This window comes from Monodon monoceros, unplaced genomic scaffold, assembly GCF_005190385.1.
Source record: "Monodon monoceros isolate NGI ecotype Baffin Bay Population unplaced genomic scaffold, NGI_Narwhal_1 Super_Scaffold_1, whole genome shotgun sequence".
NCBI lineage: Eukaryota > Metazoa > Chordata > Mammalia > Artiodactyla > Monodontidae > Monodon > Monodon monoceros.
In genome coordinates, this window is record NW_021703765.1 from 59,471,783 (window position 1) to 59,484,642 (window position 12,860).

At 42.0% G+C, this 12,860-nt stretch overlaps 1 protein-coding gene across 4 annotated transcripts in view; it reads right to left on the bottom strand.

The window, feature by feature from the left end:
* Positions 1-12,860, bottom strand: part of PTPN2 (protein tyrosine phosphatase non-receptor type 2) — a 77,837-nt gene that overhangs the window by 12,210 nt on the left and 52,767 nt on the right. For all 4 annotated transcript variants that reach the window (XM_029221729.1, XM_029221737.1, XM_029221743.1 and 1 more), the window contains exons 5-7: positions 11,797-11,934; positions 4,644-4,853; positions 3,306-3,458 (exon numbers count right to left, since the gene is read on the bottom strand). In XM_029221729.1, coding sequence (XP_029077562.1) covers positions 3,306-3,458; positions 4,644-4,853; positions 11,797-11,934 — 501 coding nt within the window. The remainder of the gene's footprint in view (positions 1-3,305; positions 3,459-4,643; positions 4,854-11,796; positions 11,935-12,860) is intronic.

A 12,860-nucleotide genomic window follows, 5' to 3' on the forward strand; every position in this document is an offset into this window, starting at 1 on the left:
AAGTGATGTATTTAAACTCTAAACCCACTGTAATTTGTTAAAAGTATATATTAATTATAACTTTACTAGTTGTGTATTATATGTGATTATCATCACAAACACAGTTACTGGTTTCAGATAACAGTCACTTTATTTTTTATTTTTTTTTTTTGTGGTACGCGGGCCTCTCACTGTTGTGGCCTCTCCCGTTGTGGAGCACAGGCTCCGGACGTGCAGGCTCAGCGGCCATGGCTCATGGGCCCAGCCGCTCCGCGGCATGTGGGATCTTCCTGGACCGGGGCACGAACCCGTGTCCCCTGCATCATCGGCAGGCGGACTCTCAACCACTGCGCCACCAGGGAAGCCCAACAGTCACTTTAGATGTGAATATTAACAGCTCTTCTTTGTCCTGGCAGGTTCTAAATCATTTTATATCCACATATGCCAGAAATCTTCACAGGAAAACTAACATGAAACTGTAGCCAATAATGAAAACACCACTTGTATCCCGTAAATCTAGATTAAGACTGAAGGTGAAGACAGAGGCCCCCTTTAGGAAAAAGAACCAGAGATGAAGCTTACACAGCATGGGTGCTTCTGGAAAGATGGCATCCCTCACCCCACTGCCATCAACTCACACTCGAAAAGCTTCCTGCTTTCTTCTTACAAATATTAATTTTCCCCAAAAATCAGAGGCAAAGGGGAGGAGGCAGATGTATGGAGAGAAAGACAAGTCCATAAACTGCCTATCACATCCTTGTATGTCCTATGAGACACTTTTTGGGACATAAGACAGAGTCATGCAGCTTGGGGTATCCACATTAACAAAGTAACTCTAGATCTTTGTAACAATAAAGTTTTATGATTTAAGATTTCAGGGAAATTTATTTCTCTGAGACTTCTGGTCTAAGCTAAGGTTCTAGTATAGCACTGTCCAATGAAATGTAATGCGAGCCACATATATAACTTTAAAAATGTCTAACAGCCACGTTTTAAAAAAAGATGAATTTTGACAAGATGTTTTATTTAATTCAACATTTAAAAATATTGTTATTTGAACATATAATCAACATTTTTTAAATTACTGAGATATTTTACACTTTTTCTCCCTATATTTGTACATCTTATACTTTAAGCAGACTTGATTCAGACTGGCTACATCTCAACACTCAACAGAACACGTGGCTCCAGCACTAGACAGCGGGGTTCCAGAAGGAGAAAATATCTACATAAAATAAACAAGCCCATATGCATAAATACGCAGTCCTGGAAGAATACACACAGGCCTCAATGGTTACATATTTGGGGGGTGAGTTAGCGAGGACTTCTACTTTGTAAATGATATACTTTCACATTCTCTGAATTCTTTTATACTCAATATGTACTAATCAATTATCTAAAATTTTAAAAATTTCACAGCACCATATAAATTATTAGAGCCTTGCTAAGATCATTTCTGTGGAAACTGAGCCCTCCGAAAGGGTAACAGGCTTTCTGATCCTGAGCACTTGAAAAATACAGACATTTCCAACATCCCATCTGGACGGAGGCAGAGGACGCCTGGGTCTGTCTGAATGAGGGATAAAGGTGCTGAGTCAGAGATCTGATGGCCACACCGCACCAGATAAACTGGGGGAGAAAAAGTTCTTCCGAGCCACAAACTGCACTGTCACAACAATAGGGACCACACAAAAGCCCGTCCATAAAACTCATCTCTGTGGGGAAAACGATCTGCACAGGAAGCACATGTATATTCTAAAACTAAAGGAACGAAACTTGAAAAAACATTAAGGTGGGGCAAGGGATAGTATCCAAAGGACAGCATACGTTCCATAGAGTTAGTCTGTAAGAACAGCCAGGAAATTAGCAAGGAAGCAACAGAAGTGTGTGGGGAAAACCTCTGCATGTAAACTGGCAGACACAAGCCAAGATTAAAGAGAGACCTGTTCCTAATCCTGAACATCTGAGGTAACGTCGGAAGAGGGTCTCGTGCTTCATGGGCTTAATCTTCACATACCAGGCACTTCACAGACTGACATTTCTCTTCGTTAAAAATTATTCTTTAGAGGGCTTCCTTGGTGGCGCAGTGGTTAAAAATCCACCTGCCAATGCAGGGGACACGGGTTCAAGCCCTGGTCCGGGAAGATCCCACATGCCACGGAGCAACTAAGCCCGTGAGCCACAACTACTGAACCTGTGTGCCACAACTACTGAAGCCTGTGCGCCTAGAGCCCGTGCTCTGCAACAGAGAAGCCACCGCAATGAAAAGCCCAAAGAAGAGTAGCCCCGGCCTGCCGCAATGAGAGAAAGCCCAGGCGCAGCAACGAAGACCCAACGCAGCCAAAAATAAATAAATAAATAAACTAATTAATTTTAAAAAATTATTCTATAATGCTAAAGATTTGGGGGGGGGAACCTTTTAAATAAAACTTAAAATTTTTATTGATAAATACAACAGATTGTCTTGAATAGTTAAAATAACACCAATGATCAGAACAAAAAAGTCAGCTGATAAATAAAATTTCTTAAGAATATTTAAATGTCTGTGTAATCCATACAACACTTAACTACTTATATCTCATTCCATCTTGACAGATGGTGTGATCTCAGTTATAAAGGAGGGCTTATTCAGAATATTCCTGCTTTGGCTGGTAATCACAGAAGCTGAAGAGGAAGCAAATGGTTCATGTAAGAGAAAAATAAAGAATTCCACCTGCTTATGTCCAATTCCATATGATCAGTTCAGACAAGAAACGGGTGTCTGTTGTTACTTCTTTTTCTATTTCACATGTTACGTTAGTACATAAACACAGATTTCGGATAATCAGTCTTTGAACTTAGCTTTTACAAATGTGGAATAAAAATACCTTCATGAGAATACAGCCACCAACCAGAGAAAAATAACATTGTCCTGAAATTTCATTACGTTTGCTGCAAGTACTCAAGTTGCTTGCTCATTGTTATAAAAGATGAAATACCTATGATATAAACTAAGTGTTCTTGTATAACTCCAGATCAGGTTTTTAATGGGGCAAAAGTAGCTAAATTTTCTGGTTATTTTAATGATGAAATGCTTAAACCTTCCTTTACAAGGAACCTTACTTTCTTTAATGAAATTGTGTCCCCATTCGGGCTTCTGAGTAACAGGCAGGATTTAACATGAGGCTGAGGTACACAGGAGGAGGGGGGCATACATTTTACAATCTTAGGGGCCAGCTGGATTCACCACATTAATGTAAACATGCTTTTTTGGAAGGAAGGGAGAAGACACATGCATAAACGGAGTGCAGCTATGTGATGCAAATCGTATTTGATACACAGTTTACCTGTATACTTGAATCTCCCTTTATAAACTTTGCTCCTTCTATTATAGTCATGTATGAAAATCTGAGTTGATCTGGTGTCTGAATCAGCCCCATTCGGTATTTTCTCATATTCAGTAACAGTTGTTTAATATTAATATTGTCTCCTTTTTCCATCTGCAAGAAAGGTAAACATTATTCAAGCCTTTTGTTGTTAGGAGTCCAGGAAAGAGAAGCAGTACAGGAAAACCGCTAAGAGCAAGTCAGCACAGGTTGCCCGTCTGCCCCATCCAGGCAGCAGAGGGAGGACTCCTGGCCCTTCAGCTAACTCACAGCTGGCTCCAACCAACAGGAATCTCATTCACTCTGGCTAGTGGTTGGTCGAAGGGAGGATTTATGGCCCATTCTGGCTTAATGTAAGGATAAATACATCGAGATTAGTGCCTTTCTTTTTTAAGAACGTCCTGGCAGGAGTAAATCTTTTCGTTCGGCGCCTTCACGTCTGTGTGCGGCAGCCACCTGAGGGTGCTGGAGCAGAAAGGTGGAAACAGCCAGACCCACAAGGACACCGTGGGGCCGCTGCACCAGCTGGGGCTGGATCCACACACCCCCACCCCAACCAGAAAAGAGAACAGCTGTTGAAGTTAAATTTGGCAGGGAACAGGCAAACACACGATCTAGTTTTAGTATTTACCATTAACAGAACAGATGCTTAGAGCTCTTAAACACGTCAAAGTGAACATAACAAGCCGCTTTTGACTGAAGTATAGGATATTAGGCAGAGTGGTAACACAGTAGACGTGCTAAGATACCCTCCCATCAACCTAAAAGGAGGAAAGGCACAGGCCGGTACCCAGGCTGGGGCTGGGAAGCCTGGTGGAGAAAGAACATAGCCCTCGGGCACAACAGGAACTTCAGGGAATGATATTAAAACCCACACTCACCGAGGGCTTAGAAAGTGTTCTAAATGCACTCATCCACTTAATTCTTATGACAGTCCTGGGAGGAGAATACTCTCACTCTCTGCAGTTTGTAAATAAGGAAACTAAGGCAAGAAAGAATTCAATATTATCTACCAACTGATGTTTGAAAAATAAGAAGGGCGGGGGAGAGGACCCATCATTTAAGTAACAAAAGCTACCAGGAAAAGTCTCCTTCGAGAGCTCTAGAATTATCTTGGATGCAGCCCCACCAGTCACAGCAAGAGGCAGCTGAAAAGATGTGAATGAGAGTTTTTGGTTTTTCTAAAAGAAGGCAGAAGTTCAAGTTTGAAAAACACAGTTCTGGGATCCTGACAGTCGAGCTTACTTCTGCCAGTGGAAACAATAAAAAGGTACAGAAGACTGAAACGAGGTCACTTACCAGAACAAGACAAGTGTCCACCAGAGAAAAGGTGCCTGACCGCCCGATGCCGGCACTACAGTGGATCACCGCAGGCCCGTGTTCAGGATTCAAAGAGCCAGACTCTCGCACTTTAAATAAGAAATTGAGAAATGAAGCTGGTGATTCAGGGACTCCGAAATCTGGCCAGGTAGTATAATGAAAGTGAGATATTGTTCTGGTTTCACCACTCTAAAAAGTGAAAATCAAGGGGGGAAATGTTAGTTCTGAGTTTTTTCTTTTAACAGTCTACTGCAGAAAGATGTGTTTTGTGTAATGTACCATGATTTTTCATTTGGTTTTTGATAATCACATACACAAGTATGGGAAGATTTTCTTTAGGAGAATTTGGAATATATTAATAATAACTAACACTTCTGTAACACTTATTATTTTGTAAGCATGTTCTAGGCTTTTTATGTATTAACTCAACCCATACAACAATCCTATTAAAACCTATTTTCCAGATGAGAAAACTGAGGCGAAGGGTTAAGTAATGCACCCAAGGTCACACATCAGAAAATGGCAGAGGCAGGATTAGAGCAGCACTTGGGTTCCCAACCACTGACCTGCACCATACATGCTGCCAGGATTTTCTTTAATTCATACATCATGATGAGTGGATTCTATTCTACTTTTTTAAATCTCTACCAGTTTAATTTTACATTCTTTAATGGTTTCTTTTTTAAGAATTTCAAAGTTTTAAAAAATATAATGTTCCCCATTATATGAGTTATCTTTTAGATTCTGCTATACGGGCACAGAGGAACAACTCAAGAATTAATTTAAAGAAACAATCTTTACATTTTTAACTGAAATTGCTCTCCTAATTGCTGCTTTTCCCCATGGTAACAATTTCCAATCCTAGAACTGCTGACATGGCTTTGCTGATGTGCTAACATGATTTACCAACATGCTAAGTGTTTCCTGTCTCGTAAAGCCTGCCTGGCACTCACCACCACTTCCTGGACATTCTCAACGACCTTTATTTCTGACTAACTCATTATGAAAACGTTCCTTGGCTTTTGCCAAAGGCCCTCTGCCCCCAGGAGCACTTCTCTGCCTTCTGCTCTTCATTCACGGAGGGAGCGGCAACCACTAACACACCTTTGCACAATGTTTCAGCTTTAATTACAGGACTATTTTGGAAGAAGGAGCCACAGAAGCAGCATAAAAAACCCTGATTTTTTGAACGGTTACTTTTACAGCATCTACCTTTCAATACAAAATTAAACTTAGCTTTCTTTTTTTAAAAAACAATATTTCCCTTTTTTCAGTACAGATTAAGACTCCTAAGTCCCAGACTCAGTTATATGAGGTACAGCACTGATAAAATACAGTGCAGGAGTTAAAAAAATTTAATTATACGCATTTAGTGACTAATTTTTCTTGACATCCAGCTTTCATAATTCCAAGTACACTGTGATCCATAGGTTCTCAGTACACTGAAGGCACTAGAAGATTTCCTATTACTAATTAAAATGCTCATTGTGATTATTAAAATTCAAAACATTTCCTTTTAAATTCCAAATTAATTATGCTAAGTGAAAGCAACAGACTCTAAAGGCTGTATACTGTACGATTCCATTTACATGACAGCATGGAAAAGACAAAATTATAGGAATTGAAACCAGCCCAGTGGTAGCCAGGAGCTGAGAGTGGGGCCGGGCTGACTGTACACAGGCAGCATGAGGAACGTGCGCATGTGCGTGCATGCGTGTGTGTATCTAGGGGATGGTGACAGAACTGTTCTTTATCTTGACTGGGCAGGTGGTGACACGAATGCACTGTCAAAACTCAGACCTATACATCAAAAAGATTGTATCTTACTGTATGTAAAATCAGTGTTTAAAACATTCCAAATTAAGGAGGCTAAACTGTAGCTTCCTTCTAGAAAACCGTAAATGGCAGCCATCTGATACCCACACAGGACTGGGGTCCTAAGTCCTTTCCTCCATCAGCCCAGGCACACGGTTAACTCAACCGCATCTTCCTTTAAATGGGGCCTCAGATTCCAGTGGGTGTCTTTAACCCTCTCCCCCGACAGCAGCCCTGCTGCAGTCCTCAGCCACCACGCTGTGCTGACCATGCACAAAGGCCCAGCCCTGGTCCACATGGGCCTCAGCCAGGTCCAGGTGGACCTGCTGGAGGTCCCAGGCCTAGGAGGGGTGGTGCCAGGGCCCTGCTCCCAGGGAAGTGTTCCCTAGAGTGTGGCCTATACAGTGTAGGTTCAACTATGCATCACCTCCTGGCCCAAAACCTACAGTTACCCCACAATCCTGGGCAACTACTTGCTTTTTCTTTGCTTATATGATTTTGGCTCAAGACTAGTGGCCTCTTTATTTCTTTCAAATTCAGGTCACACTGTCTGGGATGCTCAAAGCCAGTTTCCAGAAATGCTCACCACTGTATAATACAGTCTTTCTCACGAACAGATTTTTGAAAATCCATCTTTTTCTTCCGTGTAGGACCAGACTAAAGAACTTCTTAGAGGTTAATTTTGTATTAATTCACCCCTACTGAAACAAGATTCAAAAACCTTAGCTCACAAAAATCACATAATTCCCAAAGGGCCACAGAAGTAATAAGATCCATATGTTTACTACTCTGGTACAAAAAAAAGTTTATATGGGGCTTCCCTGGTGGCGCAGTGGTTGAGAGTCCGCCTGCCAATGCAGGGGACACAGGTTCGTGCCCCGGTCCGGGAAGATCCCACATGCCGCAGAGCGGCTAGGCCCATGAGCCATGGCCGCTGAGCTTGCGCGTCCGGAGCCTGTGCTCCGCAGCGGGAGTGGCCCGCGTACCGCAAGAAAAAAAAAGTTTATATGAACGATTGGATACCTTTTCCCTCTTTTTCATGCTGGAAAAAAAACGAGAATGGGGGGAAAGGGTTCCAAAGCATACAGAGCTAAAACAAAATTCATCTTTATTCCGAACAGTCTCTACATTTAGACTCTACAGTTTCTGACAAAATCCTAGTTTCAAACAGCAGACTCACCCTTCCCTCCTGCTCGGTCACCAAGCCCCTCAGTCCTGCTGTGACACCCAGTCAGCTCCGTCCCTTCTCACCGCCACCCCTCACACCCCACTCCAGCCGGTCTGCACACACCTGCCCAGTTTTCTCCATGGACACCACCCTCTGCACAAAGATGTCAGCAGTTCACCGTTCTTCTTAGGGCAAAATCTCATTTACATTTATTTGAAGAATTTTAAATGTAACGTCTTTGAATCAGATGACAAGTTCATGGTCCATGGAGGCCAGGCAGCTATGAGCTGAGTAGGTACAAGAGCTGAGAGCCTGGGGGTAATTTAAGTGTGCGCTGTCTAGAGCCATTCAAATGCAAGTTAACTATAATTGTTATCAATATGAGTAAGACTATAAATGTTCTAATATTACTTAAAAATCTATACAGCTCTACAGCCCCAGGCCCAATTTTCACACTTTAGGCACAGAAAGAAGGTAGCAAGACTGTTTCCAAGAATTTCACAAGCCCCAGTTCCATCACCTGTAAATGGGGTTTAAGAAAGTACTGATCTCACAAGGCTGCTGTGAAGGGTAAACAAGGCAACACCTGCACGTGGTGGCATGTGAAGAGATGCGGTGATCTCTGACACAATGACACACTCGCTGCTGCCTTTACCGCGGCCCCTGATCCGCTCCCATCAACTGTAACCTCTCCACATTTCCAACCTCCTCACCTGTGTTTCCGCTCCACCTGGAGAGAAGCAAGCTTGTCGACCCCGCCCCTCCCTTGAGGTCACTGCCCTAGTTCAGTCCCTCACCAGCTCCTGCAGGGTCCCGCACTGGCCGTGTTAAATACGTGGTCACCATAACTCACTCTGGAAGATGACCGGAACTCCCAGGTGGGGGGGGAGGAGAGCACCAGGGCAGGGGGCAAGGGGCTGGGTTCTAAGCAGGGGGCAGGGCAACGCCCAAGGCATGGTCAGGAGAGGCAAGGCGGGGGCCGGCCAGGGACTCCTGTACTGGCCACGGAAGGGCTTCCCAGACCCCGGTGGAAGGACCAAGCTGTGTTTCAGGACAAGCACTCAGGTGTGGGGTGGTGAACAGGGTACTCGGTGCAAACGCAGAGGGGGTACAAGGGCAACAGGTAAGGACCCTGCCCATGGGGAGCTGAAAACCTTGTTATGGTGTCAAAATGTACACATGCACAAGTGCTGCACAAGCTGGGAAATGGTAAAATTTAAATTATGAAGAGAAGCGTAAGAAGATCCTAGCTGTTAGGAGTGAACGCATCACAGGTACATTAAGTGACCGAAGTGAGAAATGGGCACAAGCTGGACAGAAGAGTGCACAGGACATAAACAGACAGGAGAGGAGGACAGCCGGGTGGCATCTAACCCTGCTCTGGGCAAATCTACAGAGGCAGAGAAACAGAACTCAGCATGAAAACAGCCTTCCTGGAACTTGATACACATAAAGCTGGTCGAGGACACTACTGAAAATGGTGAAGGCCAACTAAACAGAAAAGCCCAAAAGACAAGTTCTCCAGATGACCTGGGATTTTAAAAGCCCCTCAAAACTATCTTCATAGCTTAAGCCACAAGGCCCCTTTTAAAAGCAGACATGGAATCTCTTCACGTGGGGCCAGAAGTTCAAACTCTGAGCTCTCATCACGACGCTGGAAAGGGCTGCGGGTGCTTTACTGCCCACCAGACATGAAGCCTCTATGGAGCAGGGCCTGACAGGAGGCAGCTCTGGCCCCAGATCTGTTAAAAGGCACAGCCAGACTCCTTTAGAAGCAACCTGGTCCTCTGAAACTCAGGAACCTCCACCCAGACCTGCAGGTGAGGCCGGCTGTTCCTCCCCTACTTCATCATCACCTTCTCTCCTGCAGCGCGTCCTCCGCTGCCCTGGCTCCTGCAGCCCTTCCCAACTCCAAGGGAGCCGCTGACAACAGGAGACCCCACACTGAGTCTGAGGCACTGTCAGAGCATTAATTCACTTGATCATCGTAACAACCCTACAAGGCAGGTGCGTCATCATCCTCGTTTTGCAGATGAGAAAACGGAGGCACAGAGGTTAAATAATGGGACCAGTCACACAGCCAGGAGTGGTAGAGCTCGGATTTAAACTCAGGCCACATGGTTCCTGAGTCTAAATACTTAACCAAATGCAATTCTGTCTCTCCTACTGAAACGCTACTTTATTCTTCTAACACAACCAAATGCAATTCTGTCTTTCCTACTGAAATGCTACTTTATTCTTCTAACACTCCTAGCTCTTACTAAAGATTGTAAAATAGAACATAAACTGTTGCTATTTAATTATGGTGTACTCTGAACCCAGGGCAGTAAGAAATCACACAATTGCCAGCAATTAAAACGTAGGGGTTGGCCTGCTCCCAGGGCGGCCTCAACTTCAGAAACTTTAGAACCAAGGATCTTCCTTTACAACAATCAGCATCTTTTTCAAAAGACTTGGTCCCATCTCATTAGAAGTTAGGAGATCTGGATTTGAGTTCTGGTTTATCACTTATTAACTGAGTAATCTATTTATGGAAAAAAATCCATTAACCTCATGGATTTTCAGGTTATTTTTTTTTAAGTATGAAAACCAGGGATATTAAGAATATTTACTCTGTCCACATTTTAGGAAGACTGTAGGACAAATGATACATATGTGAAAATACTTTGCAAAGTGATAAAGAAAATACAAAAGTTATTCAATCTTATTATTATTTGAGGTGTAATCAATGCTCAGGACAGAGAAAAACACCTATGCCCACCTCCTTCTAAATCAATTTTAATGCCACAAGCAGAGGAGGTACCTGGGATCAGTAAACACCATGAGAAGATGATTCCAAGACCCATGAGAACTTTATGGAAACGCAGCTCTGTTTCTGGGAATGAGCACTGGACAACCCAGGACCAAGTAGTAGCTGATGTATTTCAATGCAGCTTAAGATACATGCAAATGTATGTATGTTTGTATGTATGTTTGGAATCACTGGTGCAAAATAAATACAGTGAGGAGATTCATAAAGAAGCCTCCTCCCTGGATGACCTAAGAGATCCCATAATAAGCTTAGCTATGAAAGTCATGGAAGCTGGACCTGGCCCGAAGCACTCGGCACACATCTGTACTTATAGTACGTAATAAAAAACAGAGAGGTGTTTCAGGAGATCAACCATAAAAGGTACTTCTGCATATCTAAAAAGTGTATATATCTCCCTTCGCTATAAAGCTTTTTTTTTTTTTTGGTTAATGATCACACGTTAATCACTCAATTCACTTAATAGTTAACTAAAACAGTATCTCACTTTAGACTAGATACATTCCCGAAGCCATTTTTGGGCAAACATTTTCCTATTTTGTAGTTTTTCTAGTTTCTGAGAGCATCTCAGAATCACTCTTACTTCATATTTTCTAGTTATTCTAATTACGAACCAAAGAAGGCAAAGAGGTAAGTGGGAAGAGGGGAGAAGTATCTCAATCTTCAGCCTGACAACAGCAGGCTCACAACCCACCCTGTACCTGTATCTCAACCAAGTACCAGGAACGAGTCTTATATTTCTGGAAAAAAATCCAAGTAAATGTTCTTGAGACCATATGGTAAATTTACTTCATCATTTTCACCAGTTCAATAAAGACAAATTTCCGTGTGACTAATCCCTTGAATTAACAACACTCTCAACAGTAGTAAGTATCAGAGCTGGTGTTTACAGGGTACCTGGTCTGTGTTAGTGCCTCTGCACACACACCCTCACCCGACCCCACAACGGCCCTGAGAGGGAGGCACCACCATCTCCGACAGATGAGGACAGACTTCAGGAGGTCTGGGAGTAGGTACACTAAGTAGCAGAGCTGGATGTGAATCCAGGTTGGCCTGATTCTAAAGTCCTCTCTCTTAATCCCCGACTAATTTTAGTAAGTTATTCTGAATCCTCAAATATTTCCCTGAATTTTAAAATTCTTAGTTTCTAGGGTTTCTTGAGAGTCCTCAGAGAGCTACCACATATAGGAACAAAATCTATAAGGAAAAGGTTATGGCTGTACACTATTATAGGTTATTATTGAAATGAATGGGCTGCCCCAAACTTCATATCTAAGAACAAAGAATAATCCTTAAAATCATCATATAAAGCCCCATAGTTTGGGCATGAAAAGTCTTACATTGGTGTTTCCTAACTGCAGCAGATGGACTGTATAATAGGACTTCACGTCTTCCGACAGGAACTTCACACTGAAGCCTGTTTCCTTAAACAGCATCTCTCGGTCATCCTTTGTCGGCCAGTACTGTGCACATTTAACCTAAATTTAAGAATTTAGGTTAATGCATATGACTTTTTTTAGTTTATAGACATAATGAAACCATAAAAAGCTGGAAAGGAAAACAAACCACACACACGCTATATATTTTTCAAGTACCCAAATCTACGAACAGTCGCACTACGTTTGATGTTTAATGTATTTTAATAAGATTGCATCTTAAAAAAAAAAAAAAAAAAAGATTGACATCTTACAAAAACAGGTTTGTAAAATGTTCCTCTAACTTATACACTAAAAAAACCCCCATAAACAGATATCATGTTCATAAAATGAAAATCACTTTGTCATTTCTAAAGCAGGGTAATGTATATTTTAACATCATACTGGCATTCACACTATTTTTCTATAAATATCAAACTCTTACAAGAATCTTATCTTCAAACAGTATTGAAAAGGCTTTATTTTACAAGTATTTTCCATAAATACCCATTAATCTGCTACTAAATACTACTACGTATCTAGAAATAACATTGTATACCTATTTACTAAAATTAAGTTGGGGAAAGAATTAGAAGATAAGCTCCCTTTACCTAGAGTTGTTACCTTTTGGCAGAACTATTGACATGGAATTTGTATTTGTGACAATAAAAACATCTTCCCAAAAGCCAAATTATGAGGCCAGCAGGCTGAGGTCAGGTGAGCTAGAGTCATTTCATTAGGAAAAAACACCAGAAAAACATCCTTGTAAAATATGGCCATTTCTCCTTTTCGAAATCACAAATAGCTACAAATAACAAACAATAAAAATGCTTCCAAAACCAATGAATACTATGAGCTGACACTTCAAAAGGTCAGCTTAAAGACATTTAAAAAATGGCACAAGAAGTGAAAGAGCATAAATTAGAATTTGAACAACTTAGAAATGAGGTGACAGAAAAGAAAAAAGATTCAGAAATAACAGAACACAT